The sequence below is a fragment of the Phacochoerus africanus genome, chromosome 10 (genome assembly GCF_016906955.1).
Source record: "Phacochoerus africanus isolate WHEZ1 chromosome 10, ROS_Pafr_v1, whole genome shotgun sequence".
Lineage (NCBI taxonomy): Eukaryota > Metazoa > Chordata > Mammalia > Artiodactyla > Suidae > Phacochoerus > Phacochoerus africanus.
The window spans coordinates 135,386,473-135,410,345 of record NC_062553.1 but is presented as its reverse complement, the minus strand read 5'-3'; the positions used below and the strand labels follow the sequence as shown (position 1 = coordinate 135,410,345).

At 44.9% G+C, this 23,873-nt stretch overlaps 1 protein-coding gene across 10 annotated transcripts in view; it reads right to left on the bottom strand.

Annotated features, from left to right (window-relative positions):
- Window positions 1–23,599, bottom strand: part of LIN54 (lin-54 DREAM MuvB core complex component) — a 67,720-nt gene extending 44,121 nt beyond the window's left edge. The window contains exons 1-3 of one of the 10 annotated variants that reach the window (XM_047799186.1): window positions 23,453–23,599; window positions 7,598–8,310; window positions 3,332–3,455 (exon numbers count right to left, since the gene is read on the bottom strand). In XM_047799186.1, the coding sequence (XP_047655142.1) occupies window positions 3,332–3,455; window positions 7,598–8,278 (805 nt within the window). In that variant the 5' untranslated portion in view covers window positions 8,279–8,310; window positions 23,453–23,599. Of the gene's footprint in view, window positions 1–3,331; window positions 3,456–7,597; window positions 8,311–21,153; window positions 21,313–21,418; window positions 21,438–21,886; window positions 22,125–22,693; window positions 22,766–23,452 lie in introns of those variants that run through there. The other 9 variants (XM_047799192.1, XM_047799189.1, XM_047799185.1 and 6 more) reach the window with 9 other exon arrangements.
- Window positions 23,600–23,873: the final 274 nt, after the last annotated feature.

The following is a 23,873-nucleotide window of genomic DNA, read 5'->3' as shown; positions in this document are numbered from 1 at the left end:
TAAAAGGTTATAGGAGTTCCCGTCGTGGCGCAGTGGTTAACGAATCCAACTAGGAACCATGAGGTTTCGGGTTCGGTCCCTGCCCTTGCTCAGTGGGTTAACGATCCGGCGTTGCTGTGAGCTGTGGTGTAGGTTGCAGACACAGCTCGGATCCCGCGTTGCTGTGGCTCTGGCGTAGGCCGGTGGCTACAGCTCCGATTCCACCCCTAGCCTGGGAACCTCCATATGCCGCGGGAGCGGCCCAAGAAATAGCAACAACAACAACAACAAAAAAGACAAAAGACAAAAAAAAAAAAAAGGTTATAAAATACTAGTTAACAGTAGGAATTATCCTTCCAAACTGAACTTAATGCCAACATCTGTAGTGAAATTTAATAGAGTCCATGTCTACGCATTTTGGGAAGGCTAATAAGTCTGTCTGCAAGTCAAAGGTGAAGCCATGATTTGCGTGCAACACTGCAAGTGACCCAAAGACCAAGCAATGATATCCATTACAGTCGAATGGAAGAGAGGTGAAATCTTTTTTTTTCTTTCTTTTCCTTTTTTGGCCCCCTCTCAGAATATGGAGTTCCCAGGCCAGAGATCAGATCTGAGCTGCAGTTGTGACCAACACAGCAGCTGCGGCAACCCCAGATCTTTTAGCCCACTGTGCCGCGTGGAGGACCAAACCTGCATCCTGGCGCTGCAGAGACGCTGCCCATCCCACTGCACCCCAGAAGGAACTCGGAGAGGTGAAATCTTGACATTACCAAACATTCAGATGCTTTTGCAAAACCACAATTATTTAGCATACAATTTAACCCCCCATAATCAAAAGTTTCAAGGGACTCTCTCAAACCCAAAATAGTAAGGAACTGCTTGCTGCACTACACTGAGACAGTCTCTCTAGGTAACCAACACCCACCCAACTTCCCAAGAGACTAGAGGTGCCTTTATCCTAAACATATCCAAGCCTTGCTCACTTTCAGTCAACTAAAGCCCATTTCTTGAAGCAGCTCCAAATCCAAACCCTTTCCAATTTTTCCTCTGGAGCCATACCTACCCTCAAAACACAAGCATCCCACGTCACCCACATCTCCTCTGAAGGCCAAAGCAGAACAATCGCTCACCCCACACCGCCCTCAACTACACTCTCCCCAGGCCTTCTCTCACTTGCTAAAAAGAGAAGCCTCCCCATATAATCCAAAGCCTCAAGAAAATGATTCACTGCCACTGCCTTCAGAGTAGCCTACTGTTATACTGCCTGTAAATTTATCAGAGAGCAGTAGGTGGTTTTAATACATATCCCAGAGATTGGGGAGTTAACATTTTAAGTGCCTTCATCAAGAATACACATTCTAGGGAGTTCCTATCATGGCACAGCAGAAACAAATCCGACTAGGAACCATGAAGTTGCGGGTTCAATCCCTGTCCTCACTCAGTGGGTTAAGGATCCGGCGTTGCTGTGAGCTGTGGTGTAGGTTGCAGACGTGGCTCAGATCTGACATGGCTGTGGTGTAGTAGGCCAGCGGCTACAGCTCCAATTAGACCCCTAGCCTGGGGACGTCCATATGCCGAGGGTATGGCCCAAAAAAGACAAAAAGACAAAAAAAAAAAAAGAATACACATTCTAGGAATTCCCATTGTGGCTCAGCGGTAACAAATCTGACTAGCATCCATGAGGACGTGGGTTCAAGGTTTGATCCCTGGCCTCACTCAATGGGCTAAGGATCCAGTGCTTCCATGAGCTGTGGTACAGGTTGCAGACACAGCTTGGATCCCGAGTGGCTCTGGCTGTGGTGTAGGCCGGCAGCTGTAGCTCTGATTCAACCCCTCACCTGGGAACGTCCATATGCTGCGGGTGCGGCCCTAAAAAGGCAAAAAAGAAAAAGAAAAAAAAAGAGCACATACTCTAGAAATGGTTACTTAGCACCTGACTGTCTCTAGTCAAAGTCTACCCCTCAGGGAGTTCCCGTCGTGGCGCAGTGGTTGACGAATCCGACTAGGAACCATGAGGTTGCGGGTTCGGTCCCTGCCCTTGCTCAGTGGGTTAACGATCCGGCGTTGCCGTGAGCTGTGGTGTAGGTTGCAGACGCGGCTCGGATCCCGCGTTGCTGTGGCTCTGGGGTAGGCCGGTGGCTACAGCTCCGATTCAACCCCTAGCCTGGGAACCTCCATATGCCGCGGGAGCGGCCCAAAGAAATAGCAAAAAGACAAAAAAAAAAAAAAAAAAGTCTACCCCTCAGAGCTGCTTCCATTAGCTCCCAGCACAACAGAAACTAGAAGCGATCTCAGTAGTGAAAAGAGTAATGGGAGCATGGTCTGAGTTAAAGGCCAGTCACCACGGCTGTGGAATTTTCCCTAGAAGTACTGAGGTGCTTGCCAGGCAAGAAGAAACAAGAGAAGGAGGCTTAACCAAGCCATTATGGAAAGCGAGTAAAAAGAATCAGTGCTTTTTGCAGGGAGCAATACGGACAGGGCGCGAACCCCATGCTGCACGAAGAAAGAAGAACCTGAGGACAGGAAGGGCTGATTACTAAAGAGAAAGGAGGTCAGAGATTTCCAAGTGAAAGACCGGCTGGATTGGAAGGATAAAGGCAGGTAAGCTAGAATAATAAAAAGAAATACTCAGAGTCAATGTTTCTTAAGTGTCACTGGTGAAGACGAATTTTAAAGTATACGAAAAAATTTTAATTAAAAAAAAGGAAAAAAATGTTTAAAGTATGTAATAAAAGAGAATTTGGCCAGGCTAAGGAATTTGCTGATAAAAGTAATTCAACTAAAATCCTGTTATCACTTAAGTAATTATTAGCTTTGTGACAATTTTCTATGATAAAGAACTGCATACAAAACATACAAAAATACTGAAAAACTGAAACAGAAACCATGAGATACTCTTCACATGTATTCCTTTAAACCTAGGCGACTTAGCACATGTGCGCCCTAGAGACAAACTGCATGGATTCAAATCCCAACTTTGGCCGTTTACTGGCTGAGGGTCTCCGCTTCCACACTTGCACAACAGGGACTTCGCAGTTCAGCCCTCACAGGACCCCCGAGGATTGCATATGCGGTCACATGCAAAGAGCTAACGCGCCTAGAGCCAGCACGATGTAAATGTTAGCTACTTTCCAGGTAAAATTATGCCAAAGACTACAAACATTGAAGTAATGGATTGATTTTCAGATACGGCGTTTTGCTTGGAGTACACATTTAATAAGTGTGACACTTCTTATTAACCAGTTTGGTTTATAGCAATAAACACTCAAACATTTCAAGGTGGTAGAATAGCCTTTCTTAAACCTAAGAGGAAGGTAAATGTTTAGCTTAACAAACTATAAAGAAATATAACCTGCAATGACTGGTGGTGATACTTGAGTTGTCTGTCCTGTAACTGCTTTACTATTAATTGGTTTTGCAAAGATCAGCTTCGTGATTACTGGGCCAGAGGTTGGTGTTCGAGGCTTCTTAGCGATCTGAAATATATAAATAACTATGAAGACCGTTGTTTCTATAAAACACCTACTCAATCACAATTATACACGACTGATACACAGAAGCCCCTGTGACACGAGCTCATTCAGCAAAACATTTAAGTATTAATGTTAAAATCACTTAAAATGCAGCCATTCCTCAAAATACTACTACAATCACACCCTAAACCATTATATCATATTACCTTTGTACTTCATCATAAATCTTTAGTCTCTGGAACATATGCATATAATGAAAACCAAATTAAATTTCAAACTAATGTTTTATGCTCAGTAATAATGTTTAATAATAATGAAACACAAACATGGCACAGCAATATTCTTTTCCCAATAACAATTATTCAGCAATAAAAAGATGGAGTAGAGTAAGTTCAGAAAGTGTGGTGCAGATGAGAAGGCCACCTGTAAATGTAACTTCATTGGCCCCTGGAAGCAAAATACATAGATACACCTTAAAGACAGACTTTTACCTTTGATTTTAGATCTACATCAGGGGCAGATAAAAGAGGAGCTGATCAAGTTACTGCCCGAGGATAAAGAGAGACAAGTTTGGCCAAAGAAAGGCTACTCTAAAGGTGAAGCCTCGGAAATATTCTTTACTAAAATATGATTTACTAGACTAGAAATTCCCTGAAAGGAGAGTCTACGTTTTATTCACCTCTGATCTTACCTTACATACAGTACCCTGTTGCCCTGAACTAAAATTCTCTACAAGTCAAGGAAGGTGGAGTTACCAATGTTTCTATATTGAAATTATGAACATACGCAAAGACATAATAGCTTTTTCTAAAAGTTAGAAGCAGAAATTTAGCAACAATAAAAATCATAGGCTTTCACGAACAGGAAGAACATGAAACATTAATCTTATCTTTGGCAGATATGAAAATGGAGGCCCTAAAATACTAGTTATTATCGGAAATAACAACTAAAAATTAATAAACATGACCAACGTGAATGACAAAATATACCAGGAGCTGTAATAAATCACAGAACTAGGTAAGTATCAGCTTTATGCTTTAACTATAAATTAAACTTAATAACACACTTTCTCGCACTTAGAATATATTACTTTCTTACACTCAGAACATATTACTGACAAAGCAAAATGTAAAGGAAAGACAAACCATCTTGTTAAAAAAAAAACAAAAACAAGGATATCCATTATTATATTAAAAACACTCAGCTGGCAAAACTCTGATACAACCAAATAATCCACAATTGTACTTTTAATTATTCTTATTATTTTTAACAGTTATTTCCCCAATACAATTTTTTTTTTTTACTGTACAGCATGATAGTACTTTTAAAAACTGAAGCAACTTGGGAGACATAAAGGGAAAATATTTCCCAAGTGTATTTACAGACCTAAAACTCTAAGTTAGAATATATTATCTATTAACTCAGTATCTTAAGAATCTCAAGAGGTAGAGGTATTAATATTCTTGGAAATCCATGTCTTGCAATAAATAATCCTAGTTATCAAGATGGGGAACTTAAAAGTATTTCCCCATTTTAACTGATTTTCACAATCATTTGACTATATGAATACTTACCAATCAGGACAAAAATATAAACAATACAATCAAAAACACTTAAGCATTCCAACGAACAATCTCAACTTCTTTAGTGGACCATTGCTAACAATAAGGAGTTCTAGGAGTTCCTGTCATGGCTCGGCAGTAACGAATCCAACCAGCATCCCTGAGGACTCAAGTTCGATCCCTGGCCCAGCTCAGTGGGTTAAGGATCCCGGCGTTGGCGTGAGCTGCGGTGTAAGTCAGAGACGCAGCTCGGATCCCTGCGTTGCTGTAGCTGTGGCCTAGGCCAGTAGCTACAGCTCCAATTTTGACCCCTAGCCTTGGGAACTTCCATATGCTGCAGGCGCAGCCCTAAAAAAAAAAAAGTTCTGTTCTGTTAAGGAATCATGCTTTTTGCATTATGATTCTAAACTACCCCAGAACAAATTATTAAGTAAAACAGAGCATAAAGGATCATTTTTAAATAAATTTATCTAATCAGCAGATTAAGACAAAAATGAATCAGAGAAGGAAATTTACAAATAAGATTGCCAAATATGTAATCAAATAATACATGCAGGTAATCTGTGTTATACAGATTCAGCAGCTATATAACACAGTACCAAAAACCATAAGAAGTTACGCCGTTCCAGACTGCTAGTTATTTATCACTCGTATGCGTTATGCACCGGAAACATGGGCAAGTGTTTATCTGTAATTAAGTGTAACTGTCCCTCTGTTCCTCCTCTAGCCTCACGTGACGTCACCTCTTCCCTTCATTTCTCAAGGTGGGGCTCCTGCTCGCACCCCTTCCTGGTGTCCACACCCGAAGAGTTTCAATACTGCTACTGAGGACCGTCTGGGCAAAAAAATCAGAGAATCATACACAGCATGTAATGCTAAACCAAATATTCTGGAGCCTAAATTGGATACAGATAGATGTGGTGTAGCTTTTTGTGTGTTTTTTCTGGGTTTCAGAGCTTTGTAGACTACTCTGGAGTGGGAAAGATGGGAACTACCCAAATATAAATTAAACAAGTAGAACAGTATGCTACAGGGGGTTCTTCTGTGTTTCTTTTGTTTTGTTTTAAATAGAAGTCCTTTCTAAATAAAGAGCATCAAATTTTATAAAATAACATGACAAAGGAAGTGAGAAGATTTAAACCCCAGTCTTTGTCTTCACGTTGGTATTGAGGGGATTATAGCAGAAAACTGGTGGATGCGAGTAAACCCGTCTTGGAAGAGGAGGTGCACGTGGCTTTTAGGAGCGGACAAAACCCATTCTGACGTGGATCAGCAGCAGCTTGTGACATGGTCATGATCCGAATCCCCAAACCCAGATAAACTCTGGCAGGCCAATCAAAGCAAGTTCCAGAGCTGGTTAAAAAAGCAAGGGGAGGACAAGGTGCCTGATGGCGAGCGGGCAGCTCACTCCAGAGAGCCTCATTAAAGACGTAACAGGAAGTCAGAGATGAGGGAGCGTGATGACGAGCAAGAAAAAAGGAGCACTCCATCTCCAACGGCGGCAGAAGGAACACGGGGCAAACGACAAAGTTTGAAAAATCTTAAGGTCTTAAATAAAAGGCCCATGAAAAATAAGTTTCTAATTATTTTGCCAACATGGTAACTAAAACATTTGGGACTGGTCAGTGCCCCGAACCTTCCTACTTCCTCACATACCTGCTATGTGAGGTCTCTAGCTCATGCCTTCTCCTTTTCTCTACAAGCCAGCTCTTTCAAACAGGAAAGGCATTTGTGTTCCCTGGTCTTGAGTGGATCACTGTCTTTCCAAGAGCAGTGGTGACTTAAAACAGCCTATCTGGGCATGAAAAATGGGGGACCTCTTAACGTATGTTCTGGAAACCTTCTCTCTTAAGGTCTTATACCAACAACGCGGACCGTTCCGAAGGACCATCAGCGTGTGGAGACCTAAACCAAGTCATTACCGTTCCCTGTATGTTGCGTATGACCAAACAGCCATCTTGCAGCTAAAGTCAAAAACCCAGAGAAAATAAGGAGCGGATCCAAAGTTCCACAGCTGGGAGCGTGGCAGAGAAGCAACTTAAATTCAGTGGGTCCAATTCTAAACCTCCCATCACACGGCACTGCCTTTCCACACTGCAAACACGAGCGATGCAACGGACAGTAAATTCCAAAGACGAGACACACACCGGCTGGTCTGTACTATTACTGGCTCCAAGGGTTTCTCAGAGCAGCAAGTTTTCCTAGACTTCGGCCATCTGTTAACTGAAAATATCGTGTCTGAATGATTTTTTGACAGCCCAGCAGCAACCCTGGCATCTTCATACCAGCAGAACATCCTTGTACTCAAACTACTACTGAGAATAAAATGTGTTTTTAAATGAGTAGAAAGCTATAAATACACTAATTTGGAATTTGACCAAAATTTAGCTCTAAGTTCTCTGGCAGAAATTTCCAAAAGCATTAGACATATAAAACTTTACAAAAAAACCCACACAATTACTAAAAGCAACATTCAAAAGAATTCAGTAACAACTATGCATTTCATCACCCTACACACACAACTATGAATCAGTTTATGTTTAACATGCATTTTAATTAGTAAGCCCCCTTTTTTTTTTTTACCTGTACTGTTTTTAACTGTTGGGTCTGTAACACAGAGGGCTGAGTTGTAGTATTAATCAGTTGACTTCCTGGGGTCAATGCTGAGACACCAATGACAGGTTTCACCTCTGGCCTCCCTCCAATGGTAACTACTTTAATTTGCTGCGGTGGTAGCTTAGCATCTCCTGACTGGGCCTGAGTTGTAACTTTCTGAGCCTGGGGTTGGCTATGGGGTAGTGCTAAAACAATTGGTGAACCAGACTTGCCCAAAGTTGTTAAAATTAACTTCTGTCCATCTGGTTTAAGGGTCTGATTGCCAAGTTTAAGATCAGATGTCTGTGATACTTTGTTTAAAATAATCTGATTGGCTGATATAGTCACAGGAGTCTGAGCACCAAGTTTTTGAAGGCCACTTGGAAACGCTGGTTTCACTGTGGTATTAGAATCTGCTTTAGTAACTGTGGAATTCACTGCCACTTGGCTAGTGTGGTTACTGTACACTGTGATTGGCTCCGTGGAAATGGGCGTGGCTGCAGAGTCACCAGTAGAATTTATGTTGACAATTTCTTCCAGTTCTGTCTCCATGGGAAGTGGGGATGAAACAATAACAGCCTCAATACTATCATCATCCACTAAAGTTATACCAGTGTCCATTATCTCCTCTGGAAGCAAGCTATTCACCTCAGCTGGCACCACCTCCATGGTCGCTCTCCTGCTAGAAAGCTGATCAGGCACTGCAAGAAAAGGTGAAAAAGGAATACATTACGAAGTGTCAAAACCGATTCAAAAGAAGAAACAATTACTCAAGAACAATGCAAATGACAAAACAAGATTTTTTACTGATGTGTAACTGAATAAAGGATGTTCCTGATGCATCTTTGGGTTGAGCCATTTTAACAAATCCTCAACCTTAAAGAAATGTAAGTCATACGACACACAAAACCAGAAGCAAACATTCTCATTGGCCACGTCTCAGTTCAGAAGTATACTGCATCCAGGCAACTCTAAGTCACATAATTATAGGAAACTCTTTTCTAATTCTTGCTTATAAAACCTTTTAATCTTTGACATGTCTGATCATCTTATGTTATTTTGTTTCCTGACAGACTTGGAAACTGCTGATTCGTACAAGGAAATAAAAATTTGAATATAAACAGGTATTAGGAAACATCTTCATATTTCCAGTAAGCAAGGTCCTAAAATGAGAGTACTGTACCATTTATAAAAATCCACTAAATTCTCTAATGTTAAAGGAGTTTTTCTAGCACAACACATCTCGGTAAATGTAGATCAAACGACTTATTTGTTCCAAGTTTGATCAAGTAGCTTCATACTAAAGAAATCTTTACTTGGAAAGAAGACTGTCAAACCCCCTCAGCCATTTAAAATGTCAAAAAGGGAACCATTTACAAAGTATACAGCCAGTCCTCATAAAGAGAAAAAGAAGTACCAATGAAGACGATTACACACAAATCAGAACTGTGGTGCTTTCAGCCAGAGCTCATGCAGAGACTCCAATAGAGGAGCCAGGACCATTACCCTCACACCTTAAAGGCAGTACATCACGAGCGGCAAAACAGGAGCAAGTCCTTTGTCCAGAGAACATCAGTAATTCTTTCTTACTCCTCCTTTAAAATATATAAAAATCCAACACCCACTACAAGATCAACAGGAGTTCCCATAGTGGCTCAGGGGTAACGAACCCAACTAGTTTCCATGAGGACGCAGGTTCGATCCCTGGCCTTGCTCAGTGGGTTAAGAATCTGGTGTTTCTGTGAGCTGTGGTGTAGGTCACAGATGCAGCTCCAATCTCACATTGGTGTGGCTGTGGTTGTGGTGTAGGCCGGCAGCTGCAGCTCCACTTTGACCCCCAGCCTGGGAACCTCTATATGCCATGGGTGCAGCCCTAAAAAAAATTTAAAAATTAAAAAAAATTTGAGTAACAAATATCAATAGCAAATTATAATTATTGGCATCAACAAATACTAATACTGGGGAGTTGCTGTCGTGGCACAGTGGAAACAATATGACTAGGAACCATTGAGGCTACGGGTTCAATCCCTGGCATTGCTCAGTGAGTTAAGAATCCGGCGTTGCTGTGAGCTGTGGTGTAGGTCGCAGATGTAGCTCAGATCCCAGGTTGCTGTGGCTCTGGCATAGGCCTGCAGCTATAGCTCCAATTGGACCCCTAGCCTGGGAACCCCCATTTGCCACAGGTGCAGCCCTAAAGAGACACATGCAAAAAAAAAAAAAAAAAGACCAAAAAAAAATATACAACATAATGCATTCATTCATCTGTGGATGGACATTTGGAATGTTTCCGGTTTGGGACTATCATAAGCAATAATACTATAAACATTCAGGTTTGGAGTTCCCAGGTGGCTCAATAGGTTAAGGATCTGGCACTGTCACTGCTATGGCTCTGGTTATTACTGTGATATGGGTTTGATCCCTGGCCTGGGAACTTCTGCATGCCTTGGGCTCAGGGAAAAAAAAATAAATAAAAGTTCAGATTTTTTTTATGTATAGATATTTTCATTTCTTTTGAATAAGTACCTAGAAATGAACTTCCTGGATCATGAGGTAAGTTTATTTTTAATTTTGCATGAAATTGCAGAACTATTTCCCAACTTGGCTGTACCATTTTATACACCTACCAGCAATGTATGAGAGTTCCAGTTACTCCACATTCTCACCAACAATTAGTTTTGTTAGTCTTTTGAACTTTAGCCATTCTAGCGGGTATGAAGGGACATTTCCCTATGGTTTTAATGTGCAATTCCCATATGACTAAGGATGCTGAGCATCTTTTCATATGAACATTGTCTATTTGTATATCTTCTTTTAAAAAGTGCCTCGTTAGGAAACCACTAAAAAAAAAAAAACAAAACCACGAGAAGACAACCTATGGAATGGGAATAAAAAGTTGCAAACGATGGAGTGAACAAGGGCTTAATCTTTAAGATACACAAATAACTCACACAACTCAACAGCAAAAAACAAACAACCCAATTGAAAAACGGGCAGAAGACCTAAACAGATATTTCTCCAAGGAAGACACAAAGATGGCCAGCAGGCACATGAAAAAAAAGTTCAACACTACTAATTAATAGAGAAATGCGACTCAAAACTACAATAAGGTCAGAATGGCCATCATTAATAAGTCTCAAATAACAAATGCTGGAGAAGGTGTGGAGAAAAGGGAACCCTCCCACACTGTTGGTGGGAATGTAAATTGGTACAAGTACTATGGAGAACAGTAAGGAGGTTCCTCGGAAAACTGAATATAGAACTACCATATGAACCAGCAATCCCAGTCCTGCGCATACAACCAGACAAAACTATAATTCAAAAAGACTTATGCACCCATACATTCATGGGAGCATTATTCACAATACCCAAGACAGATGAATGGATTAAGAAGATGTGGTACATATGTGCAATGGAATACTACTCAGCCATAAAAAAGAACAAAACAATGAATTTGCAGCAACATGAATGCAACTACAGATTCTCATACTAAGTGAAGTCAGAAAGAGAGGCAAATACTGTACGATATCACTTACACGTGGATTCTAAAATATGGCACAAATGAACCTACCTACAGAAACAGACTCACAGACATAGAGAACAGACTTGTAGTTACCAAGGAGGTGGGGGAAAGAGTGGGATGGACTGGAAGTTTGAAGTTAGTAGATGCAAACTGTTACATTTAGAATGGATAAGCAATGAGGTCCTACCACACAGCACGGGGAACTATACCCAGTCTCTTGGGATAGAACATGATGGAAGACAGTATGGGAAAAGGAATGTGGAGTTCCCGTCATGGCGCAGTGGTTAACAAATCTGACTGGGAACCATGAGGTTGCGGGTTCGGTCCCTGCCCTTGCTCAGTGGGTTAAGGATCCGGCGTTGCCGTGAGCTGTGGTGTAGGCTGCAGATGCAGCTCGGATCCAGCGTTGCTGTGGCCCTGGTGTAGGCCAGCGCCTTCAGCTCCGATCAGACCCCTAGCCTGGGAACTTCCATATGCCGTGGGAGCGGCCCAAGAAATGGCAAAAAGACCAAAAAAAAAAAAGAAAAGGAATGTGTAGACTAGAGAGATGGATAGATAATCTGGGTCACTTTGCTGTATAGCAGAAATTGGCACAATAATGTAAATCAACTACACTTTAATTAAAAAAAATGGAGTCCCTGTTGTGGCTCAGCAGGTTAAGAACCCTAAGTTGTGTCTGTGAGGATGCAGGTTCGATCCCTGGCCTTGCTCGGTGGGTTAAAGATCCAGCATTGCCGCAAGCTGCAGTGTAGGTCACAGATGCGGCTCAGATCTGGCATTGCTGTGGTTGTGGCGTAGGCTGGCAGCTACAGCCCCGATTTGACCCCTAGCCAAGGAACTTCCACATGCCTCGGGTGCAGCCTTTAAAAAAAAAAAAAAAAAGTGCCTTGTTAGAGTTCCTGCTGTGGAGCAGTGGGTTAAGAACTCAACTGCAGCAGCTCAGATCACTTGGAAAGCACGGGTTCAATACCCAGCCTGGCTGAGTAGGTGAAAGGATCCAGCTTACTGCCACTGTAGCTGTGGCCTGGATTCAATCCCTGGCCTGGGAACTTCCATATATGCAGACATGGCCATTTTAAAAAAAAAAAAAAAAAAGTGCATTGTTAAAGTCTTTTACCAATTTTTTAAAATACTGGATTTTTTTTAAAAACCTTATTGAGTTGGATGAGTTATTTGTATATACTGCAAGATCATGAGTCACGTTAACCTGCAGCTCAGAGGAATCACTAGGGTTTGGGGACCTCAAGGATGAGCCCTTCTCTAGATGCAGCGCTTCCGATCAGGGGAATTCCCTCGGGCATTTACAAAACACCAGCACCAGCGATATTTGTCAATTTCAGCACCCACACTTGCAGCTCAAGGACACAGATTCTCATGTTTTCGATCCACCCAAATCTTCATTTCTGACACCATTTTCTCATCTTTGGGGACCCCTGACTCAGCAACTGCAGTTTCACTGCCTTTCAGCTAAGGCCATGGAGTTGAGCATAGAACAACCAAAGCACTATTCAGGCTACCTCTCAGCTCTGCCCCTAAATACTCATTATGAGGTGGCACACTGAAGGGCTCCTACTCCCCTGCCCCACCACCTTGCCCACCACCTGGGGGAGAGCATTTGCTACCAGATGCTAGAGAGTCTTTCCACCTATAAACTAGCCCAGCCCTCAAGGCCCTTGGCCTTCCTCTTTCAAAGAGCTGTGTCTTAGAGTTCCCATTGCGGCTCAATGGAACCGAATCTGATTGGCATCCATGAGGAGGTAGGTTAGATCCCTGGCTGGGTTGGGGATCCTGCATTGCTGTGGCTGTGGCTGTGGTGCAGGCCAGCAGCTACAGCTTCGATTGGACCCTAGCCTGGGAACCTCCATATGCCAAGGGGTGCGGCCCTTAAAAATAAAAAAAGCAAAAAAAGCTATGTCTTTGTCAGCACTCCATTCTTATGGCTAAAACTGTCAAGAACTGGGACAGGCTTGAGATTTTAGGCTCTCTCTGCAAGTCAACAAAGTAGACTGTTAGTAGTTCATGGATACTGGCAGACAGCACAGGAGTCCTAAGTCAGAGACACAGGACAAATTACTCCTAGCACAGCAAGGAACGTAAGAAGCATCATGTGTATATTGGTTCCCCTGGGGCCCCCAAGTCCCATCCGGCAGATGCACAGAGGCCCAGGTAAATGCTGCACAGGCTGTGGGTTTGCATCGCAGCTGAGGAAGCCTGAGCTTAAGGAACCTGAATCACCTATAATGGGCGGAAGCACGCCTGCCCTTTGTCCAAAAGGAGACATCATCTTTACTACACTGAACAATAGGTCAATCTGCCTTTGCTATAGCAGGAGTCACTAACTCTTATCATCCAAGGCTTTATGCTATACAAACGTCCAGGAAAAGACTGTTTAAAGGGTTGTCACTGCCTCACGTGTAAGAAGTACAGTGCAAAGACCCATGCAGAACTGTCTGCCAATAGTATATCTCTCTACTTATTTATCTTAGCAATGTTTTTATACTTCAAGTATACAGGTGTTGTATATATTTTGACAAATTTATCCCTAAGTGTTCCATGTTTTTTGATGCATTGCAAATGGCCTTTCTCCCCATTTTCCAATTATTTGTGGCTAGTATATAGAAATGTACTTGATGATTTTATATTGTCCATGTATCATACAACCTAGCTAAACTCTAATTCTAGTATTTTTTCTCTTTTATTCTTTTTTCTTTTTTGGGCTGCACTCACGGCATATGAAGTTCCCGGGCCAGGGATGGAATCCAAGCTGGAGCTGTGACCTACACCACAGCTGCAGCAACGCCAGGTCCTTAACCCACTGCAGCACAGGGGGAAACCCTCTAATACCTTTTCAATGTAGACTCCTCAAGGTTTTTTTTAAAGATAATCCATGGTGTCTGTGAATAATATCTGTATTTCTTCCTTTCCAGTCTGCATGTCTTTTAATTCTTTTCTTTGCCTTAACTACACTGGCTAGGACCTCCAGTAAAATGCTAAACAAAAGTGCTAAGGTCAGGAGTTCCCGTCATGGCTCAGTGGTTAACGAATCTGACTAGGAACCATGAGGTTGTGGGTTTGATCCCTGCCCTTGCTCGGTGGGTTAACGATCCAGCGTTGCTGTGAGCTGTGGTGTATGTAGGTTGCAGACGAGGCTCGGATCCTGCGTTGCTGTGGCTGTGGTGTAGGCCTGTGGCTACAGCTCCGATTCGACCCCTAGCCTGGGAACCTCCATCTGCCGCGGGAGCGGCCCAAGAAAATGGCAAAAAGACAAAAACAAAAACAAAACAACAACAAAAAAAGTGCTAAGGGCAGACATCTTTGCCCTGTTCCTGATCTTACCCTTAGCTGTAGGTTTTCCATAAACTCCCTCTATCCAGTTAAAGAAGCTTTTACTTATAGCCTCAGTCTGCAGCTGTTTCTTTTTTCAATCATAAACGGATAGCTAACCATATATTTTTTATACAACTATTGAGATAATCATATGGCTCTACTCTTTTAGTTTGAGTTACATTAAATTTTTTTTTTTTGGCTTTTTAGGGCCACACCCCCAGCATATGAAAGTTCCCAGGCTGGGGGTCAAATCGAACCTACAGCTGCCAGCCTACACCACAGCCACAGCAACATGGGATCTAAGTCTGTGACCTACATCACAGCTCACAGCAACACCAGATCCCTGACCCACTGAGCGAGGCCAGGGATGGAACCTGGATCCTTACAGATACTAGTTGGATTTGCTTCTGCTGAGCCACGAGGGGAACTCCTTGACTGATTTTTTTTATTAAGCTGATTTCGCATTGCTGAAGTAAACTCCACTCAGTCAGAATTACATGAAATCAGATTTGGTACATATTGCCAAAATCCATTGGCTAAAATTTTGTTAAAGCAATTTTGTCTACACACATGAATGCTAGTGGTCTATAGTTTTTTGTAGTGGCTATCTGGGGATAATGCCAGTCCAATAAAATGAGTTGGGACATGTTTCCTCCTCTTCAATTTTCAAGAAATTGTTACTATTTCTTCCAGAAATGTTTGCAAAACCTCAACAGTAAAGCCCACTAGACACAAAGCTTTCTTGTGAGGTTTTCACCTATAAATTCCATTTCTTATTGAAGAGATGCAGGGTTATTCACATTATCTCTTTCTCCTTGAGTGACCTTCGTCATTTGATAGCTTGTATCTTTCAAGGAATTTATTTCCTCTAAGTTGCCAAATTTGTTAGGATAAAGTTATACATGATCTTTCTTTATTTCTGTGTCTGTACAGATGGCAACTCTTCATCCCTCATTTTGACAGTTTCCCTCTTTTCTCCTTTTTTTTTTTTTGATCAGTCTGGCTGGAGATTTTTCAATTTTATTGATCTTTTCAAGAACATTTTGGCTTTGCTGATTTTCCCAGCGGTTTGTCCATTTTTTATGTAATTGACTATTCATCTCCTTCCTTCTGCTTAATCTAGATTTGTTTTTTCAAGAAGTTTAAGATGAAAGCAGCTATCAGGATTTGGCAAACCACAGCCCAGAGACCAAATCAGGCCCAGGGTCTATTTAAATATTGCTTTCTAACTAAGAATGATTTTTACATGTATAAACAGCCGGGGGAAGAGGAATATATACCTATAGTAGCCTGCAAATCCTAAAATATTTGCTATCTGGCTCTTTATAGAAAAAGTTTGTCAACACTTGGTTTAGATCATTGATTTTAAACTTTTCCTCTTTTCAAGAATAAACATTAAAAATGTCCTCCGATGCTGTTTTAACTGCACTCTACTAATTTCAATGTTTTTATTAACATTCACTCCAAATGCTTTGTAATATTCCTTGTGATTTCCTCTTTTGACACATGGAAAAGATTGCTCTTTAATTTCCGAATATTTAGAGATTTTCTATCTTTTATTATTACTGATGTCTAACTTGCTCCTCTTTTTTTTTTTTTTTTTTTTTCTTTTGTTGTTGTTGTTGTTGCTATTTCTTGGGCCGCTCCCACGGCATATGGAGGTTCCCAGGCTAGGGGTTGAATCGGAGCTGGAGCCACCGGCCTACGCCAGAGCCAGAGCAACGCGGGATCCGAGCCGCGTCTGCAACCTACACCACAGCTCACGGCAACGCCGGATCGTCAACCCACTGAGCAAGGGCAGGGACCGAACCCGCAACCTCATGGTTCCTAGTCGGATTCGTTAACCACTGCGCCACGACGGGAACTCCTCCTAACTTGCTCCTCTTAATGTCAGAGATGTAACACTCTCCACTTAGAGACCCATACAAAGCTCAGTGGATGATCCGTCTTGGTGGACACCGCCCAGGTACCTGAAGAGAGCGTGTGTTCTCTAGCTGCCAGGTTGGGCCCGATTAGGTCAAGCTGGCTGGTGGTGTTGCTCAGATCTCCTATCGTTTTTCTTTCTCCTCTTCCATGGACCACTAAGAAGGCTGTTAAAATCCCCAAATATAGTTATGGATTTGTCTATTTCTCCTCTTCTGTGCACTTTCACTTCATGTATTTAAAGCTCTACGATCAGGAAGAACGCATCTTCTTCTTTGTCCTCTTAAAAGAGATGAGGAGCCATAGGACTAGGAGCCTCCCCTGGAAGGAGGAGTAAAGTCCAAACTTCTAACAAGGCTGGACTGACTAGTCAGTCCCTAAGTGTGACTGTGCAGAGTCCCAGAGCCAGCACACCTCTTAGGCCACCGAGCAGACTAAATGACTGCTTTATGATGAGACATCCGTATCTGTTTCAATCAGGGTCACATGTAGGGCATGGTGGCCTATGCTAAAAGAAACTCTCAAAAGGAGCTTGTGGGCATGGCAGGACAGGGTCTGGCCATCTAGTTGCATGAATCATCACTCTAATTTTATCCCTCAGGAACGGAAGCTACGTCCTGGCACATGCAACCTCATCGTCCCCGTGTTGAAGACACTCCAGGAACAGAGAGGGTCTTCCCAAGCCGAAGACTGAGGAGCTTTGGTTTAGCCCATCTCCGTGAAGGGTGGCCTTTTAGGGATGGTAAGAAGAGAACACTGAACACACAGTGCATTCCCCACGCCGCCCATCTTTCCTGCCCATCAAACAAAGCTGTAAAAGCCTTAGTCTTTAACTAGTTTATGATTCCTGCCAGCCATTTAATTAGCAAATTTGTACTGCGCCCCTACTTTGCGGAGGGAAATGAACCAAAGCCCTTGCCCAGACAGAAGAGCGGCATGATCACAGCTGTACTCCGGGAGAATTAACTGCATCTCAGTCTTTTATTGGACTGGAGGCAAGGAAACCAGTTAGAAGGCTATTACAGTATTTAGTTCAAGATGGAGGGTCTGATTTAGGATGCTGAAAGAAACAAATTAAATACAATATAAAAATAAGATAGCAACGACAATGCTCTATGCATTTTAAAACAGCTTCTCAGAGAATATTAGCAGAGCTTAAACACCACTCTCTGCCTTGGTTACAGGTGGAGGACAACCCAGCAAACAGCTGTGTTCCTTGGGGCCCAAAGTAACAGAAAAGCAGCAGCCTATCCCCACAGTGCAGAGGAGAATTCGCCAGTGCCGGGACAGAAGAGTCTGACGGTTTAAGAACACGTCTACACCTAGAGCTCACCGCCAGCACCAACCATACTACTTGGTTAACTATACCACTTGAATCTTAGCTTTCATTTCTAAAAATCAAACATCAACAACTCAAAGACGAGGTAAACTGGGAGCAGGGGACGGAAAGCACTGAGTCTTGAGGAAATTTTGACAAGTTCCTATTTTCATTTTGATAACACCTATGTTTAAAAGCATATTCTGGGAAGTTCCCATGTGGCGCAGCAGGTGAAGGAAGGATCCTGTGCTGCCACAGCTGTGGCACAAGATGCGACTGCGGCGCAGGTTTGATCCCTGGCCCAGGACCTTCCACGTGCCACAGGTGCAACCAAGAAAAATCAATACATTCGCATATTGTGGGTCACCCGGATGAGCACTTCGAGTCCACCGTCAACGGTACTAGGATCAGGGTGGGCTAAAGAAGGCACAGAAGGCTCACAGGAAGGAAGTGACGCGTTTATGCCAAGTGAAAGTCAAACCACAGAACCAGTGATTTAAGGAGGAAAGCTCGGCAGCATCCAAACACAGAGAAGTGGCACAGGAGTTATCAACTCGGGTCATCACAGAATATACAGCACATAGACAACAGCACACGTAGCCCAGACAACCGTATAGTCACTGCACAGAGTGAGATTTCATTTCACTAAAACAGCACCATCCAGCACCCTAAATTTAATTTGTTTCACTGGTTTTATAGTTTTGTATGTACTTCATTTATAAATTTACTTTTGTTTGATATTCCATAAAAGTATAGGCATAAGGAATTTATACGCATCTAAAAATTAAACATTTTAATAAAATAAAATTATTTAGGCCAATATTGGGGATCCACGGTATTTTTTTCCCTTTAAAAGAGGACTGTATGTTATTCATGCGTAAGACCAGCAAAGTAGGAAAAACCATGGGGATTCAAATCAGAAAGTTCTATTTCCAAACCTTCACTCTCTTAGTTGGGAGTCACGGAACCCTGAGCAATAACGTCTCCAAGCCCCAGATAACCTGAAGAGCTACTGTGCGGTACCCTAAAACTCAAACGAAAACTATCTTCTTCTTTATCCAAAAGAGCGTCTCCTGATTTCCCTCTTTTTTAAATCAGCTTTCAATATTCTATCAAAAAGTAGGGCTTAAGAGCTTGTCAATCTTCGATACCTCACCAGAGACCTTTTAATCAGCCATACACCATGCGGATGACACATCCACAATTTCTCTTTCCCACTACAATCAGGAGTTTCCAGGAGTTCCCGTCCTGGCGCAGTGGTTAACGACTCCGACTAGAAACCATGAAGTCGCGGGTTCGATCCCTGGCCTTGCTCAGTGGGTTAAGGATCCGGCGTTGCCCTGAGCTGAGGTGTAGGTCGCAGGCGCGGCTCAGATCCTGAGTTGCTGTGGCTCTGGTGTAGGCCGGTGGCTACAGCCCCGATTGGACCCTTAGCCTGGGAACCTCCATATGCGGCAGGAGCGGCCCAAGAAATGGTGAAAAGACAAAAAAAAAAAAAAGAGTTTCCAAATCTCCAAAGCTCAGAGCCAACTAGAGTGTGTTTACCTTCATCTCCTCTTACCTACAATACATCCTACCAAAAAGCTACAGGACTTAACTCCTTCAAGTGCCCCTCTGAGGCTGTCCTTCTCTCCTACTCAAAATGTTCTGTAACCCTCAAGGCCTTCCGCATGAAGGCCCCCCCCCAACTTACCCTTCCAACTTTCCCTCTGCCAGTTCCCAGAGTGAAAAGTACCCTGAGGCAAAGACACTGAGGCATCGCCAATCCCTAGCACAGCATGTGACGCAGAATGGATACCCAACAGTAACATCTGAAAAAAAGTAATGGAAATTGCAATGCTCTTCAGCCCCAAAAAAGACGCCTATCTCCACTGGCATAAGTCTTCCTTTCTTTCTTTCTAACAATCATTAATAGACAATTGTTTTGACCACAACAATCTGAAAACTATTCTTTAAAGACAATCGCAAGAAACCACACACACACAGAAAAGCACTCTGATTTAAAAAAAGAAAGAAAGCCAATGCAAAACCATTTATATCTTCCTCTCTATTTTATCTTTAAAATTCTTAGTCTTACTACTAACTTAACAGCTGGGTTGGCTGGACCAAACAAAAGCTATAGCAACATAAAAGCTCTAAGACAAACAAATTCCTACTGGATAAAACAAGAATATCAGAAAAAATGATTTTAAAAAATTCATTAACTAAAACCTGGGTACCTCTCAGTTTCCCACCCCCCCCCCCTTATTCTTCCAGTGAATGAATCTGGACACACAAACGTCGGAGCTATACACACACATACACACAAAATGTTTCCCCTCTGAATAAAATACATAATGAATAATATTATATGACATACTATGGCATCATCTATTTGTAGGAAACCTTGCATTAGGAAAATCACTGCTAATCATGAATATTACCAGTGAACAGTTCTTAAACATTCACCTCTCTGTTCATTCACACCCTCAACCTTCCACTGACCTGACCTTCTATTACAAAAGCTGGGGGGGGGTCCTAAATTAATGTATAAAAATTTGATTCACATGTAACTTTTCAGTAACACCACTCTCCAGGTACCTGCAGCACAATCAAAAACATACAAGGACCTTTAGGTAATCTAACAAAATCAGACTATGGCTGTCAGAAAGTCAGTCAACCCAATTCTCCAACTCTTTAAACAAAGGGCGAACAAGTCTGGTATTTAAAGGAGAGAAGTCTCAGTCCATCTTGAACCGATTTAAAATTTGACTTCTATCAAGTGCACGTTGTCAAGCCATCGTAACTTCCTTCTTAACAATGAAGGTAAAACTTGTGAACCTAGAGCCCCCAGAGCTGATTGGATCATAAAATCTACTGCAACATCTTCCATAACTTTACTCTCTGAATTCACGAGATGGATGGGGGCAGGGAAAAACACAGCTATCACACATGCCTGACAGCATCTCCACTGTTATCTGCCCAATGGCAGGGGCCAAAGGGTCTTCGACAGATGACAGAGCCATAAAAGAAAGAGACGAGAGTTTTAGTCATTACAAAACTGGTGCATGTGCTCAAAAAACGTGAACATCCACAGCCCAACAAGTTACAGACTATGATGTAAGACCCAGAGCTGAAATGCAGAACAAAATGCCCAATGCGCTGCCTCCCGAAAGAAACATACCACCCCGAAACCGGGGAACATCTTCAAAGCAGCCCCCGCCAGAGAGGGTATTTTAAGTCTTAAATCAGGAAATCATGAGAACTGCTAGCGGTTCCTCTAGGCCTCGGCAGCAGCCTCAGGAATGAGAGCCAACTCGAGCCCTCGGAACCCTCAAGGCATCGTGTTGACGGCATTACGAGGCTCCCGATGCCGTGCCCTCTGCCCTCGTCCTTCCGTGAGCCGCAGCGCGAGTCTCCGCCCGCCCCGAATAAAGAGCCCCCGCGCAGAGCCGCCCTCCGCACCCCCTCCTCTACCTCCGGCGGCCGCCGCTTTCTCCTCCTCCGGCTCCGAGGTGGGGGCTCCCGAAGGTCCCGGGCAGCGCCGAGCCCGGGCGCCGCGGCCGGTGCCTGCGCCCCGCGGCCCCGGGCGGCCGCGTCCCGCCCCCGTCTGCCCGCCCCCGAGCGCCACGCGGACCCCGGGGGCCGAGCAGCCAGCGCGGGGGGCGACGCCGCCGCGGCCGCCGCCGCCTCCGGAGTGTCAGCGGCCGGGATTGTATTTCGAAAGATCCGCCATTTTCACCTCGTCATCACCATCGCAGCGCAGCCGCCTCCCCGACAGCCCGCGCCCCGGCCGCCGCCGCCGCCGCCGCCCGCCCCCGCCGGGCCCCCGCCCCGGGCCCCCCCCGCGGAGGCGCACACCCACATATCCGGGGAAGCCGCCCGCCCCGCCGCCGGCCGCGCAGCGCCGGGCAGAGGCAAGTGCACCCGCAGCCCGCGGCGAGCCCTTTCACCCCGCAGCCGAGGACGCGGCTCCTGCGGGCCCCGCAGCCACGCCGGGGGAAGGCGCGCGAGCTGCGGGCTCCCCGGTCCGGCGGATTTTTGTTTCGAGAGGCAAAAGCCAGGCGGAAGGGGGCAGGAGGACAATAAAGAGCCCAAACTCTCTCATCGTCAGGAAAGCAAGTTGAGGGAGAGGAGGACGGGTCGCCTGTTACGCACCGTGTCCACCCTCGCCCCCAGAAGCAGCATCGAGACCTTTGAGGTCACTCACCAACGCTGACATCTTCCTCCCCCGTCAGCACTACTTTGACAGAAGGGGCTCTTTCCACCTGCACGTCCGACCTCTGACACCTCTGTCCATGACCAGCACGGCTTCTCCTGCAGATACTGTGGTCAAAACGTCTAGGTCTTACAGGAACGTTCTCAACTGTTTTCCACTCAATTTCTCTGATCATAAACACTGACCATAAACTCTGGGGCTTCCAGTGTGTCATTGGCTTAAGACGTCAAAGTGCAACTAGATTTACAAGGTATTGACCCTAGTCATGAGTGAACAGTTTCTAAAATAGAGAAAACATACCTCTAAGCGGAAATTCTTTGCCAAACGCTTTTAGGATCTAAGTCACCGAATAATTGAAAAAAAAAAAAAATCTGCCGCTGACATTCATTTGATACAGTGAAAATAAGCAGCTTGCTTTAGAATAAGACCCCGGAGTTACCTACCCAGCCCCATCAGCTCCACCATCGTGCAGTTTAATAAATAACGAAAAGAAAATACAGATTAATTATCAAAGACATAACAAGAAAACCTAAGCTGCAAGCTTCTGACGGGATCAGAATTTAAAAAAAAAAAAAAACACGTAAATTAGCTGCCTTTATTGATTTCAGGTTTGATAACCACCCATCCAAACGCTGGATTCTATACCTACCATTCGACTACAGCATAAGATCTGAAAGACCTGTCTGAAATGAGCAAACGGAATGTACAGATTTCGAACAGAGCCACTCTACTGTCTTTCTTCAAAGTTAGTTAAAGAAGAGAGAGTAAGAAACTGAAAAAGCCATTTCACTTCCTTACCTTGCTTGAATGACAATTCCACATAAAAGACGGTAGCTTCAGGCTTAAACAAGTGCTATCTATCAATCGGCCCAGTCGTCGTTTCTCTATGCAGCCTGCTAGACGCCAGGAGTATCGAGCCTGCCCAGTTTCTTCATCTTTAAACTTTATTTCCCCTCCGCCAGCCCCATCCATCCGCACTCTGCTTGGTGTTTACCGTTGCTTGGCCAAGCTAAGCCCTGGCCCGCTCCCTTCCCCGTGCACCTCGGGAACATTATGACATTTGGCTGGTGGGCTTCACGAGGAAAACGGACATACACGAAGACACCATACAAAGGGGCGTAGGAAGAACCGGGCGGCGGGCAGTAGGGAAAGGAAGGGCCGCTACGAAATGACACAGCAGCAAAACCGGTTCCCAGAAACCCGGGGCCGACACGGCGGCTCCTCGGGCCGCGCCGTGTGCGTGTCAACAGCCACGGGAGCCCTCCCTCCAGACCGCCCAGAAGGACAGGCTGCCGGCGGAGCGCCGGCCCAGCCGGGTGACAGCCGCCCTCCCGAGTGCCGGCGGGAAGGGCCCGAGCCGGGAGGCTCCTCCCGCCCCCTGCGGCCCGGGGATGGGGCGCGGCGGCCCCCAGACTGCAGGTTCCCGCTCTCCGCCACGACCCACTAGCCCGGCTCCCGGAGAGGGCGGTCCGGCGCCCTCCGCCCGCGCCTCCACCCGCAGCGCCCCCTTTCCCGCCGGCCCGCCCAGAAGCCCCCACCCCAGGGGCTGACACTCACCTAAGCCGGCGGCGCCGCCGCCTCCTCCTCGCGCCGCGCTCCCTGGGCTCCCAGCAGCCGCGGCGGCGGCGGCGCCTCCGAGACACAGACCCGGGTTTGTTCAAAATCACGCGCCCAGCGCCATTCCACCGCCGCATCCCATAATACGCCGGGCCCTCCCCGCCCGCGCGCCCCTCTCCGCCCGCCCCTCCGCTCCGCCCGCCCCGCCTCCCGGCCGGCTTCCTTCGCCCCGCCCCTTCCGCGGCGCCTTGCCCCGCCCCTTGGCAACCCGAGCTAGCGTCATCCCGCAAGGCGCCGGCAGGACGCTCCTGCTCCACGTGACTCGGAGTGGGCGCCCGGTCAAAGCTTTCGCACGGAATGTTCCATCCGGCTGAGGCTGGGAGGGGGAAGAGCGGGATCGCGCCTGCAGTTGGGAGGTTGG